At 36.6% G+C, this 21404-nt stretch overlaps 1 protein-coding gene across 1 annotated transcript; it reads right to left on the bottom strand.

Annotated features, from left to right (window-relative positions):
• Positions 1 to 8794: 8794 nt before the first annotated feature.
• Positions 8795 to 21398, bottom strand: ypel2b (yippee-like 2b). The gene is made up of 5 exons (XM_019116475.2): positions 21202 to 21398; positions 11507 to 11736; positions 11242 to 11285; positions 10017 to 10125; positions 8795 to 8903 (listed from the first exon to the last, which is right to left on the bottom strand). Exons 2-5 carry the CDS (start codon positions 11621 to 11623, stop codon positions 8814 to 8816), a joined length of 360 nt encoding a protein of 119 aa, XP_018972020.1. The 5' UTR covers positions 11624 to 11736; positions 21202 to 21398; the 3' UTR covers positions 8795 to 8813.
• Positions 21399 to 21404: the final 6 nt, after the last annotated feature.

Below are 21404 nucleotides of genomic sequence, written 5' to 3'. Positions count from 1 at the left end.
CCCCGCCCCTCTCTTCCGAACTGCTGTCAGAGAGACTGTTTACTTTAGCCGCATTCATCAAGAAACTTGCTAATTAGCACATTATTAGGAAAGGCGATTTGCAAAGATTCATTACAAAACACTATACTCACTTCTTCTGTAGATGAGGCTAGATCATGGATGATTCGCGCGAACATAGACACATTTAAATTCCCTTCAGAAACAAACATAATCCACTGCGTGTTCAGCGGCTCAGATGTCGGGAGTAAATGACGACTGCTATGTTCATTAAAGGTGCTGTAAGTTTTTGACTCTACTAAAGCATAAAAACACCATAATATGTTTGCAGATATTTAAGAAACATGCTAAGTTAACATACTTGTTTATCTGAAAAACAATGCTACAGTCAGTTGTTCTCCTTTGAATTTGTGCGTTCAGGGCTGGAATGTACCGTGCATTTTATTTAATTCATTGTCAAGTGCACTCGTTCTTGTTGGTGTCATCAATCTGGTAACCTGCATGTGCATCAGGTCTGAGGAGGTGGGGCCGGGTGAAAAACCCCTCTGCAATATTTTGAATTTGGACTGCAATACCTAGTTCAACCACTCGGTGTCAATCCTACATACAGCACCTTTAAAGGGGTCATAACGTTGCTCAAAAAACATTATCTGGTGTATTTGGTGTAATGCCATGTGTTTATATGGTTTAAGGTTCAAAAAACATTATTTTACACATACTGTACATTATTGTTTCTCCTCTATGCCCTGCCTTTCTGAAACGTGACGATTTTTACAAAGCTCATGGTTCTGAAAAGCGAGGTGTGCTCTGATTGGCCAGCTATCCAGTGCGTTGTGATTGGCCGAATGCCTCAAGCGTGTGACAGAAATGTTATGCAGGACACCAGCGCAATATGACAAAACCAATAAAACCCATTACAAATGAGGCATTTGTTGCATCCAGTGGGGACATAATTACTGATTATAATGATATATTTTTTTATGTGTTGAGTATTGCGCTGCATAAACAAAACCATGTCTGCATTTGTGATCGGAGAAACAACAAACGCTACTCTCTACACTGCTCAAAACTCGCATTTGAATCATCGGTGGCAAATTCTTTAAATATGTAAACGTACTTACAGGCTGTGAGTCAGAAGCCCCAGACTGTCCTTGCAAAGTTGGAACTGCCTCACTTTATAGAAACAGACACTGGAATTGTAGGCTACTCTTCCAGGAAACAGTCCTCATCCTCCGTAAAATGCATTGCACACATCTAAATATCTGGGTTGAACTGTTCTGGAACAGTGTTGTAAATACAACTTAATCACTGATTTCTAGTTGTGTCCTCTTTCGGAAGACCAAAGAAAGTATTTTTGCTTTTACAATGAAACACACAGCGTCTCCACGACATGGCGGCGGCAGCAACAGCGAGAATAAAAATTACACCTTTCTTTGTGTGAACATTTAGGCGGTGTTATGTAAATATTCCCAAATTGTGACGTAGACGTCATGTTAGCATGTTAGAACGAGCCGTTTTAGTAGGGCGTGGTTGACCCTTAATTTTACAAAGAATATCTCTTTGGATTTGAGACATTAGTATTTGTAACTTTACATACTTACATTATTCAAAAAGACCAAGTAAAAATCCAAATATAAAAAAAAAACCAAAAAAACATCACTTAAAACATGGAAAACATCCAACAACAGAATACCTCGATCTGCTCCGGTGGTGAAACAATCTTTCTATCTATCTATCTATCTGACAGACATATAATAGATAATGATTACATCTATTGTGGAACAAACTGAGTTTTGTGTAAATACTTGAATTGTGTTTAATAATCTGTATATAAATGTTTGAATGTGAGATATAAAAGGTTCTGACTCTATAATATCACAGTGCACTACACATACACTCTCAATGTAGACCACAGGAATAAATCAGTCTGTATAATCTTAAACAAATGCAGAGATTACCACAATCCCTAATCCACAAGGAAAATATAGTTTGGCCCTGTTTAATTCTATGCCTCCCAGTGAGCTTGTTTACAACAGACTTCACTGAAGTAGCCTATATGGTGTAGTGGACACTGGTTTTGCTCCAGGACCCAGATTTTACTTTAAGTGTAATTTGAGATTCACTAATCTATGTTATTGAAATGAAACATAAGACTATCGTATCTCTTAAATTCAAGATAAAATCCTGCTGAATGACCACAATCAGATCACAATGCATTAGTATAACTGCAATACATGCTTGTTCTCTGTTCACTGTGTCAATGCACCAGTCTGTGTGAGTCAGTCTGCTGCAGAGTTTTGACTCACTGATCAGCTCTGCTATTTTTAGCCTCTGCAGCTCACACTCCGTCAGGTTACAGCGAGCCTTGCCTTAACCACGAAGGCTGAACACTGAACCGAGGAGAAAGGATTGTTTATGGAAAGATGCTTGTGAATGTCGTCTCTGTTGAATAGGAAGGGTGGGGACGGGTGGACACTCAAAACAGTCAACCTAACATAAAAATATCAAACTATGCCAAGCTTTGGCATTTTTAAAGGGATAGTTAACCCCAAAAGCCAATTTTGTAATTATTTAGGCGACATCATACTGATCAACACAAAAAAAGGCAAAACGAGAAGTTTTGAAAAATGTTCATGCTGCTCAGTTCCATATAATAAAAGTGGATGGGGATTGGGGCTGACAAACTCTAAAAAGGTCATCATAAGGCATAATAATAACTGTGATCCATATGATTCATGTTATTCCTTCTTAATATGATAGCTTTTCAGAGAAACACGCTGAAATTTAAGTTGGTATTCACTGGAAATCTTGTTTGACAGGCACTGGTGTTCCACTGAAGAAAGGTATTCATATTTTTGGGAGAACTATCCCTTTAAGGGTTTGCTTTAATTTTGCCCACAGTCTTATGTTTAGAGTAAACGTTACATAAAAGTGCTGCTGCTGGATGAAGAGGCAGATGCAAGATGTGAGGTCACTGGCCAAAAAAAGACAGTTCTGTCTGAGGACTACACTTTCACCAGCCAATAAACAGAACCCGATCTGTTCGGAGTGCCATCATTCCTTACTGCAGTCTGGTGTTTCAGGAACATGAGCTCTTGATGTTCTTTTCCGCTGAGTCATTACTTCCCAAGACACTTCATCCTAGAGCTGGATACAACACATCTGCTTCTGTGTGCTGCTTATATTCCTGCATTTATTCACTTCATTTATTCATCTAATGTTGTTCCTTACCTGTGACTTTCTCTTCTGTCAAACACAAAATGAGATATTTAACAGAATGTCTGAGTTGCTCTTTTCCATGCAATGAACATCAGTAAAAACAAACAAAACATTCAGCATTGAAATTACATTAGTAGTTCACTTGTGCATATTTCAGTCAGGTTTTTCAGGTCCTCTGTTATACAGTAGCTTGGTGTGTGAAATTTAAGATCCCTAAAGTTGTAAAGACTTAAGTCTCAAACCCAAAGAGATATTCTTTATAAAAGTTAAGACTTGTCCACGCCCTCCTAAAACGCCTCGTTTAAACACGCCCCCACGTCTACGTCACAGTGTGGGAATATTTGCATAACACCGCCCAAATGTTCACGCAAAGAAAGAAGGTATAACTTTGATTCTCGCTGTAGTATTGTTGCTGCCGCCATGTCATGGAGACGCTGTGTGTTTCGTGGTGAAAGCAAAAATACTTTGTTTGGCCTTCCAAAAGAGGACACAACTAGAAATCAGTGGTTAAGTTGTATTTACTGCACTGTTCCAGAAGAGTTCAAACCAAATATTCAGATGTGTGCAGCACATTTTATGGAGCAATGTTTGCTGAACCTCAGAGAATAGCCTACAATGCCGGCTGTTCTGACTCACAGCCTTAAGTACGTTTACATATGTAAAGGATTTGCCACTGATGATTCAAACATGAGTTTTGAGCAGTGTAGAGTAGCACTTGTTGTTTGTCGTTTCTCCGATCACAAATGCAGACATGGTTTTATGTTTAAAATCCGCGATACAAAACAAAACTCAAAAAAACAACATAATAAATCATAATAATCAATAATTACCCCCACACTGGATGCAACAAATACCTTGTTTGTAATAGGTTTTGTTGTTTTTGTCTTGTCTTTCCGGTGTTCTGACCGGGACACAGCATCACAGTATGACAAGGGGCGTAACATTTCCATCACACGCTTGAGATATTCAGCCAATCACAACGCACTGGATAGCTGGGCAATCAGAGCACACCTCACTTTTCAGAACCATGAGCTTTGTAAAAAACAATGCGTTTCACAAAGGTGGGGCATAGAGGAGAAACAATAATGTACAGTATGTGGAAAATAATGTGTTCTTTGAACCTTAAACTGCATAAACACATTGCATTACACCAAATACACAAAATAATGTTCTTATTAGCAAGATCATATGACCCCTTTAAGTTAGTTTATAGTTTTAAAAAAACTGTAATATTGAGTTAATACATATAAAAACACAAACAAACACATTCTGACCTGTGAAAAGCTATCTCGTTTCTTTGGGAATTTGCAGTTTTTAAGACCAGGGGTTGTGCAATGTCACGGCATCTTAAAAAACTCATTGAGTTTTACTGTGACTGGTGATACGTTGACCGTTCCAAGATGGTGAAGGGTGTTGACATGTCTGGAGCAGTTGAATGTAGCTTCTATGCATATCTATAGGTTTTGGTTTGAATGCATCACATATGGGGTGTGTTTTGCTTTAGGGAAACACCCCTGGTTGGATGGCCCCAAATACCATAGACATGGCCTATACAGTCTATCCACAAAAATTCAAATATTTCAATGCATCCCAAACTAATCGGATCAAAAAATTCAGTAGAAATGCAGCACTCAAAAGAAATACATCCAGACCTCACGTTCTGTGTAACGACCCCTTAATTTGATCATCTGCCGAAAAAAAAATCGTCATCCGAACCATGTTTTATGCCTGAGAAACAATTACCACTCAAGAATATGCTACATAATGACATGAGGTTGAGTACATGATGAAAAAACTGGCTGAACTGTTTCTTTTAGTGTTTTACAATTACCTAGAAATGTTGTGGCTTGCATGCAGCTCTCTGACTAACACTTGACATTATTTGCAACGGTCTAACTTCCCTATTCTGTTTAATCATCATGCTAGACAAGACGTATGGCATTAAGGCTACTCTTGAACAAGCGAAAGGTCATCGGAGGACTCAGAACAGAGGGTACAGTTATAAACCAGAGTATATACGCACTCTATGTGCTCTTCTTTGTATTTCCTGTCTACATGTTCATCCATCAACCACCGGAGAGCTGAGTAATCAAGTGAAGGTGATATCATTCGCCCACACACTCAACAGAGCACTACCCAACCCCTTACAGACCTTAAACAACCCCAGGCAGCGAGCTGTGTGAGATAAACGTGGGCCCAGACACTGAATGACACCAGCCCTTCACAGACACAAATTTGCACTGCCTCCTCCGCAACTTGAGGAGCGAGAGAGAGCCAGTTGCTAGGAGACACGGCCCCCAGGGCAAACACAGAGCCATCTGTCTGTGTAAAGAGGAGACGTAGGGCAAATGGAAAGGCTGGCACACTCCCTGGAACAACAGAGGAGTGGAGAGCAGCCACCATCTTGTATTTTAAGCTTGTCCATATTGAAATAATAGTTTGTTTGTTAGGGTGAGCCCGCATCTGGATTTTTACCTCATTTGCAGTGTGACGGTGGGACTGAAGAGTATCTGCAAATCAAGCTGAGTCTGAATTTAAAGTGTTAAACTTTAAAGACAAAACATGGAAGTCTTTCAAGTAATATTTCACACAAAATTTCATTAAATGCCTACTCTCATTCCAAACTTGAGATGATGAGAGCAACTTAAAATAGAAAACTTAAGATAGTCTTTCTTCTGTGGAACATAAAAGGAGATGTTTAGCAGAATGTTCAAGCTGCTCTTTTCCATACAAGAAAAATGAATGAAACCTGGGATGTCAAGCTCCATAAATGACAATAAATAAATATAAGATTAATTAAATAAAATAAATACATAAATAAAAAGTGGACTTAAATGTAAACCTATATAACATTTATATACTTCTTCATCCCAAAAAAAAAAACATTTCACCAAAAAATCAACCTCCAAATGTCTATAACTTTAACGACTTCAAAATAAAAAAAAAAAAATAAAAAAATCCCTCCCTCGTCAGTGTTTTTTGGTTATTCGAAAGCTACTGTGAATAGAAAAAAACAAACAAACAAACAACTTTAAAATTTTGGTGTACTGTACATTTTAGCACTGTTCCACTTTCATTATATGGAAAAGAGCAACTTGGGCAGGCTACATATCTCTTTATTCCTCAAAAGAAAAGTATCACAAAGTATGTAAATTCTGAAAGAAGTTTGATTTAAAAGCGTGAATCACGAATCATTTGATTCAGATTGGAGTTCAAAGATTGGATCTTCAGAGAGGGTTCGTGAATCTTTCGATTCAGATCAGAACTTCAAAAATAAAAACATCAGGCAAATTAATATTTCAGTTTTATTGACATTTTATATCAATGTTGATGGGAGTTCCAATAACATTATCCTCTCCTCATCCATTTATAAAATACACTACAGTTGAACTTACTGGAATACAAAAGTATTAAAGTTTGGTGTCCGGACATAAAGCGTGATAATGCTCAGATAACAAATGCAACAATTTAATCCCTGACACAGATGAAAATCAGTTATGGTGAATTAATGTTTATGCACATACTATCTATTACCACGTCATTTAAATTATGTGTCAGTAAAACATGTCAAGAAGCTTTTTTCCACTATACACAATCCCACATGCTACCATCCCCTGCACCCAAGCAAAAAAAACAGCAACATCAACAACAAAAAACAGCCATTTTTGTTAAGTCAACTAATTTGCAGTTGGGTCTTTGGTGAGATTTGGAGACACTGAAGTGTCTTTTAGTTGTCTTGGGTACAGAGGAACTATGATGAATTATGTTTTTAATGTAAAGAACCTAACAGATAGGCAGTGTACAGTCTCATCTTATGTCCTTATTCCCCAAAGAGTCCACTAACAAGCAAGAGCAGTCAGTACAAATGAACACCGTGAGACTGGGAACAGCACAAACTGTTGGAACATGGAATACAGACACAAAGATGTCCAGATACAACACCTGTAAACTGCTATACACAAAGGTTTACATTCACTTAATTATGCCCACGTTTAATCCAGAATCGTAAAATGGTAATTTTACGCTGAAAGCATGACGGTAAACTTCACTTTACATTTCTTAGATGGTTTAAAGAAATAGTTCTCATTGTGAATTCTCATTCCTTTACATTTACATTTAGTCATTTTGCAGACACTTTTATCCAAAGCTACTTACAATTGGGGGATACATAAAGTGATTCTTCTTGAAGAGGCAAACAGAAATTCTGTTCCTTTAAAGGAATTCTCCACTCAAAAATGAAAGTTTGCTGAATTTACTCAGCCTCAGACCAGCCAAGATGTTTTTGAATTTGTTTCAACAGATTTTGGAGAAATTTAGCATTACAACACTTGCTCACCAATGGATCTTCTGCAGTGAATCCAATCCATCACAATTAAAAACCAAAAACAATACAAAAACATCACAATAATCCACAAGTAATCCACACCACACCAGTCCATCAATTAATGTCTTGTGAAGTGAAAAGCTGTGTGTTTGTAAGAAATCCATCAAGGCATTTGAACTTTAAACCGTGGCTTCTGGCCAAAATATGAGTCTATAATCCGTAATAATTCTTCCAGTTAAAAAAAAATCCATCCCCTGTTGTCCTCTCACATCAAAATTTGTCTAGAAACATTTTGGACTGGTTTCAATCGTAAACAGGGCTTGATCTGTGCATATATCTCTCCTGATTCAGATGAGACAACTTTTTCACTATAGAGAAAGCACTATTATGGATAGCGACTCATATTTTAGCTAGAATCAATGTTTTAAAGTTAAAATGTCTTAATGACGAATTAGTTTCTCACAAACACACAGCTTTTCACTTCACAAAAGAATAATTCATGGCCTGGAGTTATTTGTGATGTTTTTATCAGCTGTTTAGACTCTCATTCTGACGGCACCCATTCACTGTAGAGGATCTGTTGGTGAGCACGAGATGCAATGCTAAATTTCTCCAAATCTGTCTGATGAAAAAAAAAAAACTCTACATCTTGCAAAGAAATGAATCTTCATTTCTGTGTGAACTATTCCTTTAAGCCCTGTTTGTTGGTCCGTCAGAGCTCCATTCAGAGATTACTCCATGCCAGTCCTCCCCACTGGCACAGATGGTGCAAACCTCAGCTGAATTCAGAAAGGTCAGCCTGGTAGTTTCTCACGGACTCGAAGTGGAGAAAGCCCCATCAGCTCGGCGAACTCGTGACCCTGATCCTGCCAAGCACAACGCGCCCCTTGAGCCCTGCCTTATGTCATATGCGTGTATGAATAGAGCCACTTGTAGTATAAACCATCAGGCTGAGATGAGCGTGACATGCGGTATGCTGTTGTTTTTACACACGTATGTCTGTACACCTTGTGTATGCATTCATGTATCTCAGTGTGCTCCCATGTGCCGTGCCGGACACACACACACATACACACACATGCTCGCGCTCTCCTCCAGACACACAAAGCCCCCCGGGGTGTCCTGCTCTCCAGATTCCGGTCCGGTGAGGGGCGTCAGCAAGAAATAGATGGAAGAAAAAAGATTAATATAAGAAATTAAAAACAAAACAAATTCATTCACCCACACACACACCATCCACCCACCCCTCGACACCTCTCTCCAGGACGCTCGCTCAGTCCCAGCCGTTGTCCTTGATCATGTGGGCGAGCTCGATAATGAACTTGCCTTCCTTGTACTTCTGACTGCTCTCAAAGGCATGTTCCTGGGGGCAGGAGGAAAGTGAGAAACGACATTGACTGCAGGACTAACTTGGATATGAAACTTGTTATCATTTATTTTTCAAATATCATGAATTATTAAATTAAAATATTATGTTTTATGGAGAGTTGCACCAAATGACATTTTTACAATCTGAACTTGCCTTGCCCTATCATAAAAAGGTCAAATTTGGTCAATTATGTCTGCAGGTGTCCTATGATATAACTTCCATTTTTATTTATCTTATTTGGTAACACTTTACATTAAAGTTCCATTTTTTTAAACTATATTTAATGCATAACTAACATTTACAGTGGGCAATACATTTGTAAAGATATTTATTAATCTTTGTTAACATTAGTTATGAAAAATACAGCTGTTCATTGTTAGTCCATGTTAGCTCAGGTCCATTAAATAACAATAATAGATATGATTTTTTATTTTAATAATGTATGAGTAAACGTTGAAATCAACATTAACTTATAAATGCTTCAGAAGTATTTTTTATTGTAAGTTTATGTTAACTGTTATGCAATGGTAACAAATGGAACCTTATTTTAAAGTGTTATCTTTTTTTTCTTGTCAAGAATTTCATTCCTATAATGAGGATCTATTTCTTTATTATTGTATCAGGACAGTTTTATCCCTGACATGAATTGCTTTTTAATGTATTTTTTAATAAATAGGTAGGACAAAAAAAGTTTCACTAATGCATTTAATATCCTGTTTGTCTTTTCTTTTTATAGCTGATGGATGCAGGCAGCAGGGAGCACTCATCAGATTTCTGGAGGAGGGCACTGGGTCAAACATCCCTGCTACTCTCAAAAGTCTGCATTCACATTGACATAAATATCTGACGTGCTTATAAATAACCAGGCCACTATGGGAACGTATACTTGTTTATGTGCTTACTGGTGTTTGCATCGGTCAAGACTCCATGTCAAGGGCGACCGGAAATCCACCAGTGCTGAAAAAAACCAATTGGCATGCGGCACAGCTGCTGATTAAAAACGGACGCCATGCAAGGAATGTGTCCTGCTTTGACCTGTGTTATGATGTGATGTCAGTTTTATGTATATGTCCTTTAACTTTCTATGTGTTGTGAGTGTTTTCTTACATATTTCCACCCCAGTGTGGTTTTGCAGTTTTCGCAGTAGATGTCTGCCACTGCGTGAAGGCCTGTGAGCAGAACCCTCTCCTCTGCAGGACCACATCCCACGTTCACCCTGACGAGACCAGTGAGACACAGTCATGCACAGGAAGCTACAGTTAGGTTTATGGAAACATAGTAGACATGAGATTTTCTTCTTTTTTATTGGTAAAGAAAATAATACTTTTATTTACCATGGATGCATTAAATTGATCAAGATTTTAGCATTAGCTATGTTTCCACCCAAAAATTCAAGTTGCTGCAAGCCTGTGGTTGTTTTTGCCTACATAATAAATTACTTGCATGCAGACAACATGTTATCTTGTGTTCGGATGCCTGATGTTTATGAACGTAATTGTGCGAGATAGTTTTGATTATACCAAATTATTTTGATGACAGACTTTGGCTCAGACATTTAAAAATTATTAAAATAATTTTTGAGATGAGGTGCGATGAGATCGGTGCACTGGTTAGTTATCCAGTCACATGATCTGTTTGAAGTCATGTGAATTTTTTTTAAAGTCCATCAAGGAATTTATTTGGTAAATGTGTTTCCATTGTTGCTATTTCTTCTTAACAAATAAAAAAAATCAGACTAAAAATTTTGATGGGCATTTTTAGAATTTACATACATTTTGGAATTTCCATGCAGGGTTTTTTTATGCAGTGTCCTACAGTTTGCATAAAAATAGGTGGATGGAAACATAGCTATTGTCACAAAAGATTTGTATTTTAAATAAATTATGTTCTTTTGAATTTTCTTTTCATCAGAGAATCACAAAAAAAATTATGTGTATCAAGGTTTCCAAAAATATTTAAGCAGCACATCTGTTTTCAACATTGGTAATAATAATAAATGTTGCTTAAGCAGCAAATCAGCACATAAGAATGATTTCTGAAGGATCATGTGGCACTTAAGACTGGTGTAATGATGCTAAAAATTCAGCTTTGCCATCACATGACTAAATTACATTTTTTAAATTATATTAAAGTAGAAAACAGTTATTTTAAATTATGATAATATTTCAAAATATTACGGTTTTCTCTGTATTTTTAACCAAATAAATGCACAAAATATACTTCTTTCAAAAACATGAAAAAACTTTTGAAAGGTAGTGTATAAACACACCACTTCTTCAAATACCATAACTGTACAATCAAATACCCATGTAAAAACACAGAAACAACTTACACAGAGTTGAACAGATACGCTCTGCCCTGACTTCCTTGAAACGACTAAAAGAAAAAAAAAGAGACACATGCCTTAGAGAGTTGCATATAATATCACATCCAAATGTTCATCTGAAACTACAGTATCTGCTTTGTTATCTGATGTGATATTAAACAGCATGTGTTGATCTTCTAATCTGTGAGCTTCATATGCTTAACAAACATGTTTGTTCACATCCAGTTCCTGCAGCTGTTGTCAGGTTGTTAATTCTCGGCTCATTAATCACCTTGGAGATGAGTTCGTCATGGTTGGCGAGATGTGCTCTGCAGTGGATGCAGCTGTAGGTGCGGTGGCAGCTGGGCAGGTATGCCTGGAAAGTTTTGGAGCGCGTCATGGTGACCATGGGCCGGGTCGGCGGGCGGTGCAAGAAGGGGCTGCCGGCCCAAGTCGGCTCACAAGGGAAGCACCGCAACACACAGGTGAGGGCCGTGGTGGGGCGGGGTGGGAGGTATACACCTGCACACACACAGGGATGTCCTGGGGTGAGTGACCTCTGAGTCAACCAGTGCCGTGAGTTTGGGACGGGACTATCTACAAGGTTACATTATTATTGCTCAAATGTAGTATTTTAGTAAGATTAGGAATCAAGAACCAGTTCTTATTCAGAATCTATTACACTACTGAATCTACAGTGTGAATCTTACAATTCCTGAAAGAATTCATCTTATAAGAAGTAGGGCTGCAAAATGATTAATCGCGATTAATCGTTTCAAAATAAAAGTTTATGTTTGCATACTATGTGTGTGTACTGTGTATATTTATTATGTATACATATATACACACACACATATACAGGTGCTGGTCATATAATTAGAATATCATCAAAAAGTTGATTTATTTCACTAATTCCATTCAAAAAGTGAAATTTGTATATTATATTCATTCATTACACACAGACTGATATATTTCAAATGTTTATTTGTTTTAATTTTTTATGATTATAACTGACAACTAAGGAAAATCCCAAATTCAGTATCCCAAATTAGAATATTGTGAAAAGGTTCAATATTGAAGACACCTCGTGCCACACTCTAATCAGCTAATTAACTTAAGACACCTGCAAAGACCTTTAAATATTCTCTCAGTCTAGTTCTGTAGACTACACAATCATGGGGAAGACTGCTGACTTGACAGTTGTCCAAAAGATGACCATTGACACCTTGCACAAGGAGGGCAAGACACAAAAGGTCATTGCAAAAGAGGCTGGCTGTTCACAGAGCTCTGTGTCCAAGCACATAACAGAGAGGTGAAAGGAAGGAAAAGATGTGGTAGAAAAAAAGTGTACAAGCAATAGGGATAACCGCACCCTGGAGAGGATTGTGAAACAAAACCCATTCAAAAATGTGGGGGAGATTCACAAAGAGTGGACTGCACCTGGAGTCAGTGCTTCAAGAACCACTACGCACAGACGTATGCAAGACATGGGTTTCAGCTGTTGCATTCCTTGTGTCAAGCCACGCTTGAACAACAGACAGCATCAGAAGCGTCTCGCCTGGGCTAAAGACAAAAAGGACTGGACTGCTTCTGAGTGGTCCAAAGTTATGTTCTCTGATGAAAGTAAATTTAGCATTTCCTTTGGAAATCAGGGTCCCAGAGTCTGGAGGAAGAGAGGAGAGGCACACAATCCACGTTGCTTGAGCTCTTAAGTAATATTCTAATTTTCTGAGATACTGAATTTGGGATTTTCCTTAGTTGTCAGTTATAATCATCAAAATTAAAGGAAATAAACATTTGAAATATATCAGTCTGTGTGTAATGAATGAATATAATATACAAGTTTCACTTTTTGAATGGAATTAGTGAAATAAATCAACTTTTTGATGATATTCTAATTATATGACCAGCACCTGTATATATAGGAAGAAAAAATATGTTAGATTTATATACATGTATATATAATATAAATTATACACAAGTGTTTACATACATACAATAGAAATATTTTTTTAAATATATACATATGTGTATTTATATATACATAATAAATATACACATATAGTATGTAAACATAAACTTTTATTTTGAATCATTAATCATGATTAATCGTTTTGCAGCCCTAAAAGAAGAAGCTTTTTAGTTAAAATATAAACATAAACATAGTGCAGCCATTGTAGCCCAAATGATTGCTAAATAAATGAGTGATTCTTTTAAATAAATCAAACACATGCAGCTTACAACCACCAATTTGCTCATAAGACTTAATCAGTGTAGTTGCTGAGTGATTGCTCATATGACAACATGTAGTTAAAGATACATTTTAAGAGTTATGTTAGTACTATTTCATTAAAATAAATGAATGAATGAAATATATTACCACATCATTTTTGTTTGTTTATGTTTTGGTTTAAAATATAGTTATGATTCTTCCTGGGGTCTAACAAGTAAAAAAAAAACTAAATTACATTAATCCATAACAATAAAAACCAATACAATAAAACATACAAACCCAAGATTCATTCAAAACATCAAAATCAACAATTTACTGTATAAACTGTGCCATTAAATATTTCTTTAACGATTTTTTAAACCTCATTTCACTTATAAAAAACATGTAATGTCCGATGGTGAATCATTCCATGTTTTCATTCCTCTGTACAATACCCTTTTGATGCATGCCTGGTGTTAAAATTATGACTAGCACTGTTACACAAAAGTTGACAATACAGTGCACTCTAGACACTGAAATATTTCTTATAAAAACAAAACAAAGAAACAATTTTCCTATCTTTCACAAGTAGCCAACCTAGAATTTTGTGCATTCTCATAATATTAACCCTTCTATTACAGTTCACAGTAAGTCGTGCAGATCTATTCTGGACTAACTGTATTTTTTCTAAGTCTTTACTAGATGTAGTACTCGACCACACCATTGGACAGTAGTCTAAATAAGTAAGAACCATTGTTTGCACAATTTGAGAGATGCAATACTGTGGTAAAAATTGTGCATATCTCTTAATAACTGATAGACCTCTTCCCACAACTATTATTACTATATTACTACTACTATTATCTGTTTTGACCACTTCAATCTACTGTCTAGCATAACTTCAAGAAGTCTGATTTCCTCTACCTGTTCAATAGGCACACTCTTTACAGACAGATTTAATTTTGGTCTGAGTTTACGTTTTGAATTTGATCCAAACAATACTTTTGGTTTTTGTCAAATTTAAAACCATCTTATTATTCCATACCCACTTTACCACTAATTGTAACTCTTCATCTAAATCAACAGATTATTTTTCAATTGATGTTGCTGGTAGATATAATGTTGTATCATCTGCGTACATAACTGTCCTTTAACACTTTAAAACCAAAGGAAGATCATTGGTAAAAACAGAAAACAACAATTGTCCTAAACAACTTCCTTGAGGCACACCAAATTGCAATTCTTTCATTTCCGAATAACTTCCATTATAAAATACACACCGCCTCCTATTAGTCAGATTACTATTAAACCAATGTGCAGTCTGATAAGTAAATTTATAACATTTAAATTTTTTCAACAATAATTTATGATCCAATACATCAAAAGTGGAGCTAAAATCTAACAATACTACTCCTACTAAATTGTTATCATCAATCTATACTAAAGAATCATCTGTCATCTGTGTTAATGCAGTTCCTGTTGAATGTCCTTCTTGATATGTATGCTGAAAATCAGAGAATAAATTATTCTCCTTAAAGAAGAAATTAATTTGTTCACAGACTATCATTTCAAACACTTTAATAAGAACTGGCAGTAAACTTACTGGTCGACTATTAGCACCATAAAACTTAGTGCTGTATTTTTCTGTAGAGGAGTAACCTTTGCTACTTTCCAGGCTAAAGGAAAGATCCATTTTTTAATACTAATATTAAAAATGTGGCAAACAGCCACCAAACAGCTGGCTGCTAATTTTACAAGGTGATGGTTTATCTATATTTATAGTTGATAATTTTTGTTCCAATTGTTGTACATTTACCTTGTTCAATTCAAAGCATAGGGCTGGCTTATCATTTATTATTTTTTCAATTTGACTTTCACTTGATGGAATATTATCAGTTAACATCTCTTATTTTATGTACTTTATTTATGAAAAAGTAATTAAAGTAATCAGCAATTTCCTCTGATTTAGTAAAAAATTCATTAAGAATATTCCACAAATTGTTGCCATCATATTTATATTAACTCATTTTTACTTTATAAAACAACCTTTTATTTTTCCTATTAATTTAGTTACTTGGTCTTTCACAATTTGCAATAAACTTCCCAATCCTCCTTTTTCCCAGTTCTGTTTGCTATACCCTTTATTCAATTTAATTTATGTCGCCTCAAAAAAATTAAATTGCTTGGACAGAGCGGGGAGAGCAGCAAGACAACCCCCCCCCTCACCGGGGAACAGAATAAACTGTTATATGCATACATAATTACAATTCACAATTACATGAGCTGTAAAACAAAACGTGATAGAGAATGCTTCCAATGAAGTGACTGTAAAGGAAGAACAAAAGTCAGATCAGATTACAGGTTCAGTTAGGTGGAGTTGGGGTTGGAGGAGGGAGTTAGTTGCAACCAGCGATGCGATGGAAGAGACGCTGAAGAATGGGAATTTAAATAGACCGCTTGTGATAGTTGTCAAGACTGGATTGGTACGCGTCAGGAACAGCTGACTGTTGGATGATGCGAGCTTGACTGACGTGGCCTGCCTGAACTAACGTGATGCTGAATACTGAAGTACTAAAATTAATAAAACTGAAACATTAAAGCTTAAAAAAAATTTTTTTAAAACAGCACATCATAAAAATACTAAAACTTATGCTAAAAATTTAAATGAATATATAACTAAAAAATATACAAATAAAAGCTAATTATTCAAAACATTAATAAATATTATAGTAGTACTGCTAAATCGTGTGACTTGTTGAAAGGTGTGCTATAAATATAGAATAATATTTAATACAGATATCTACTAGATACTTTGGTGTAAGCTCTTTAAGCTTGGGCCAGAAATGGTCAATGCCTTGGCAACCACCCACAACACCGTAACATCATAGTAGTCATTTCTGCACAATCAAACCCTCTTTCCATTTTGTTTAATAGTGGTGCAGATATTGCACACTTCACCTTTAAGAATCGTCCATCGGTTATCACGTGTGTTTGCATGCAACAGTTGTTTTGCTTTTTTTTTTTTTTTTTCAGTCAGAAGGCTTTGTTGAGGCAGGGGTGAGCTCGTCTTAAGAGTCTGGAGCAAAAAGCGGCTCTTATGTTCTGTCCATTGTTTCCCCGCCAAAGCGCGTGGGGTTGGAGAATAAAGAGTCTACTGATAGATCGAAGCGCTTTCCCACACAAACACACAACCGTCGGCTGGGGCAAACGCATACTCATACTGCGACACGTCCACAAATAAACCCTCTTGCATTCTGGTGACCCGCTCTCGCCCCAGTTCCACACCCTGACCCGTGCTGGTATTTAAGGACTCCGCGAGTTTGCTCAGGACACAATGCTGAAAGACCTTGTGATGTTTTCTTACAGTTTACTGTCAACCAAATGATGCATTTTGTGACACTGCTGATAAATGCATAATAGATGAGATAATGGATTTCTCTCACAGAAGCTTTGGGAGAGACTAAGTGGCTTTTATTTGTTCAAAGTTAATATTGTTCCATCTCAATATTATTTAAACTGAAATGTAAGCTGTTTTGTATGAAAACATTAATAAATTATAATAGAAGTGGAATCAGGTTATCAGTATTTCAGGAAGATGTAAACTCTCCTCTGAGACTCCATGCTGAAGGAAACAATGAACAAATCCACCTTTTAGTGCCCTCCAATGATTTTTCCAACCTATACATGTCTTTGCTTGAGATTTTGTGTTTGTATTCCTCCTTATTCTGCAGCTGCAAATTGAATCCAGGTTTTGCATTGCCATAACAGGCAGATCGATAAAAGTGAAGCGAGAGAGTCTCGGTATGGCTTCATCATGCAGACAAAAACACATCAGATGACCTCTGATCCAATCCATGAATGTTGATGAACCTTCAGGCACAACCAGTTCAAATACTGATCACTGAACCAATACATAAACTGTGACACAGATCACAAAGCTGGACACAAGCTGGATGGAAAGCAACATAGCTTACAAGATGCTTTATAGTAATTTTATCAAGTGTTTTAGGGATTGTTCACACCAAAATGGAAATGCTGTCATCATGTCATTCCAAACTTGTACTTTATTTCTCCTATGGAACATAAAATTTGACATTTTGAAGTTAAATCACTTCCACTGAATAAAGAAAGTCATACAGGTTTAGAACGAACAACATAAGGGCAAGCAAATTATGACAATTTCATTTATGCATGAACTCATTTAAACAAAAGATTCAGTCAGATTTTCTAAGCTGTTCTGAGTGTTTTTTCAGGTTTGCAATGATTAACATTGTACAAACACTACTAAAGAACATTAAAGGAATAATTCAACCATAAATGAAAATAAATTTGTCATAATTTATTAATTCTCACATCATTGTATTTTAAATAAATTTTACATAGCTCTTTCCTTTTGTAAGAACTGCTTAGACAAGTTAGTCCTCTACTATTTTCATATGATTTCAATTTTTCCTTTCTCTTTGGAGTGTTACAAGCTCTTGGTGCATAAAGAAGATCTGTAAAGTTGAAAAGACTAAAGTCTTAAACCCAAAGAGATATTCTTTATAAAAGTTAAGACTCATCCACGCCCTCCTAAAACGCCTCGTTTAAACACGCCCCCACATCTCTACGTCACAATGTGGGAAGATTTGCATAACACCGCCCAAATGTTCACACAAAGAAAGAAGGCATAACTTTTATTCTTGCTGTTGCTGCCGCTCCCATGTCGTGGAGACGCTGTGTGTTTCATTGTAAAAGCAAAAATACTTTCTTTGGTCTTCCAAAAGAGGACACAACTAGAAATCAGTGGTTAAGTTGTTTTTACAACACTGTTCCAGAACATATCAACCCAAATATTCAGATGTATGCAGCGCATATTACGGAGGACGAGGACTGTTTCCTGTGAGAGTAGCCTACAATACAGGTGTCTGTTTCTATAAAGTGAGGCAGTTCCTACTTTGCAAGGACAGTCTGGCGCTTCTGACTCACAGCCTGTAAGTACGTTTTCATATTTAAAGAATTTGCCACTGATGATTCAAACGCGAGTTTTGAGCAGTGTAGAGTAGCGCTTGTTGTTTGTCCTTTCTCCGATCACAAATGCAGACATGGTTTTATGTTTATGCAGAGCAATACGCAATGCATAAAAAAGATTGTATTAGTCATTATAATCAGTAGTTATGTCCCCACTGGATGCAACAAATGCCTCGTTTGTAATGGGTTTTATTGATTTTGTCTCATCATGCTGGGATTCATAGCATCACAAGCTGTGTCCAAAATCAAATGTTGTCTAGCTAGCAGGTACTACATTAGGTTTAAAACTTACTTTACAACCATTAAAAAAACGTTCTATATAGTATAAATATGAGCACCATGAATGAAGTCCAGATATACATTTTCCGCCATTTTATCAGTCACATGACCTACCAGCTACCATTCACGACTCCTCTCCTGTGGCTTCATGCGATAGTAAATTGGATACTCCAGAATCTCGACAGAAGTAGTAAGTCATCCAGGTACTTTTAAGATTGGACATACTCACTTCACTCTTTTTGCATACTACATAGTACGCATATTTAGATGCAGCAGCAATCCTAACATAATGGCTATGTTTATGCATCTGGTTAAAGGTCTGTAATAAGGAGTTGGCGATATACCTGTAGACACGATAAACTGGTAGTCTGCCATGCTCCAAAAATGATAAAAGCACTATAAAACTAATCCCAATGACGTGTGCGCTATATTCCAAGTCTTCTGAAGCCATACTCTTTGTTTTGCTGTATGAGGATGTTTACTTCTACATTCCATGGAAAAAAAAAACTGCATATACAGTAAGTCCCTGACATGTCTCTATTTTTTTATTTTTTTTTGGTAAGCAGTACCTTTAATTTTGTTAATTTGCCCCTTAATGTCTCCTGCTAAGTGCTCTGATGCATTTGTTGTGACAGAGGGGCTGTAGCACTCATCACTTCAAGGCCTGTGCAACACAAGGACCTTCCTTATGTAACCGAAGCAACACTGATGGGGATAACAGCAGCAACAGAAAAGAGGGGGGAAATGTGTCTCCTTGTGCAGCGTCCCATCCTTCCCTGGCTGTCCAGCCCCTAGTGTCTTGTTTAACAGTCTTTTTGGTGACGCATTAACTGTAATTACTTTGAGACAGGATTTCTAATCTGCATTTTGGACATGATTTTTGCAACCCCCCTGCAAGAGATACTATTGAAAAACGTAATCTCTGCAGACCGGATTGAATTTGACAGCATTTCAGAAATGACTTGTCAGCATTTAAGCTCTCCAAATTCTATCGTGTAAGAACGAGAGAGCTTGTTGAATATAAACCAGTAATCAATTCTTATTATTGTTTATGTAATAACTCTCTGGTTGAGTGCTGCACTGTACTAAACCTCATGTACTGACAGCAGACACTATGTGGGGCTGGATTTCAGCCACACTGCACTACTGGCAACTGTGTTCTCATGGCGGCCCAAGCATGCTTTCAAATTTGACCCCTGACAACAAAGCCATAAACAACATTTAATATGAATCTTTGAGCCTAATACAACATACCAGAGCGAGTTCACACTAAAAAAGGCAGTAAAATGTGAGACTTGTTGAAATGTGATCATCACATCACAATATCACTTCACTTCACAGGTTGATAACTCAACCTACTGCTCAATGCTGCAGTATAACTGTCTTTAAAGTAATATAAATTCAAACTGCTGTCTAGTTAGAGAGCTTACAAGATTTTGAAACACAGCCAATATAATACAAGTCAAAAAGTCCATGAAAAGTCCCAAATCTGTGTTATGTGTGGTCATGAATTGTAGTGTTATAGTGATGTGGGTCAGTTATACTAAATATTCTACTGAATGTTTTTTTTTTCTTCTGAGTATTAAATTTTTATGCATTTAGCAGACGCTTTTATCCAAAAAGCATTCCCTGGGAATTGAACCCACGACCTTTTGTACAGCTAACACAATGCTCTACCACTGAGGCACAGGAACACTATTAAACATTAGATAACATTCGATTAAAAACTCTAAATACCAGATATTTTGGTTATTCTGCTCCATTAAATAATCAATTCTGTGCATGCTGAATATTCTATTGCAATTTTTATTTAAAAATGTTCTAAATACATTAAATTTTATTCAGTTCATTTAAATTATCCATTTTAGTTATGCTGAATATTCTATAACATTTTATGTTGAACTATTGAATGTTACTGAATGGTAAATATGTGTTAAATAGTCTATTAAATAATATGCTTTTTATGCTGAATATTCTGTTTATATATATATATATATATATATATATATATATATATATATATTATATATATATATATATATATTAGTTTTAGTTCTTAATATATATAAAATTGCAAGTAGGTCTGCAATGTTTATCTCGAGGAGAACTCAGACATGACGCAGACTGCATAAAGTGCACACTAATGGAGCCCTAAATGCAGAAAAGTCTTCATTTATGACTGATAGCACTTACATGTCATGCAGACACAACGATTAAGGAGATCACCGTCAGAGATGATACTGTTGCTGCAGTGATGCTGATGCTGTGGAGGTGTTAGATAAACAAGCATCAGCAGCAGCATCACTGCGGACCTGCAGCACATCGCACTATCCAGCATCTCCAGCACTACTAGAATGCATAACTGTCATCATAACCTGATGCTCTTACAAAGCTCACTGTCAATATCAGGTGGCATGATTTACATAAAGCAGATGACTATACCAAACTTTCATATTTAACAACTCGTTAAAATGTCAAGCATTTACCTTTGAAAAGAAGAAATCGAGGTGGTGAGACAGTGACACGTGCTCCTCTCCTGTGAAAGTAAATCAGGATTCACTGTAAACTCTCACTGTGCATTCCTATCACAACAAACTCCCTCGTCTCGCGCTTCTCTCGCGGTCAGTGTGGAGTGTGGACGTGGTGCATGTAAACCAAGTTTAGTCGGGGCACGATCACACTGTGTACA

This window comes from Cyprinus carpio, chromosome B15 (assembly GCF_018340385.1).
Source record: "Cyprinus carpio isolate SPL01 chromosome B15, ASM1834038v1, whole genome shotgun sequence".
Classification (NCBI taxonomy): domain Eukaryota; kingdom Metazoa; phylum Chordata; class Actinopteri; order Cypriniformes; family Cyprinidae; genus Cyprinus; species Cyprinus carpio.
The sequence above is the reverse complement of the archived record's forward strand: the minus strand, read 5'-3'. Positions and strand labels throughout refer to the sequence as shown.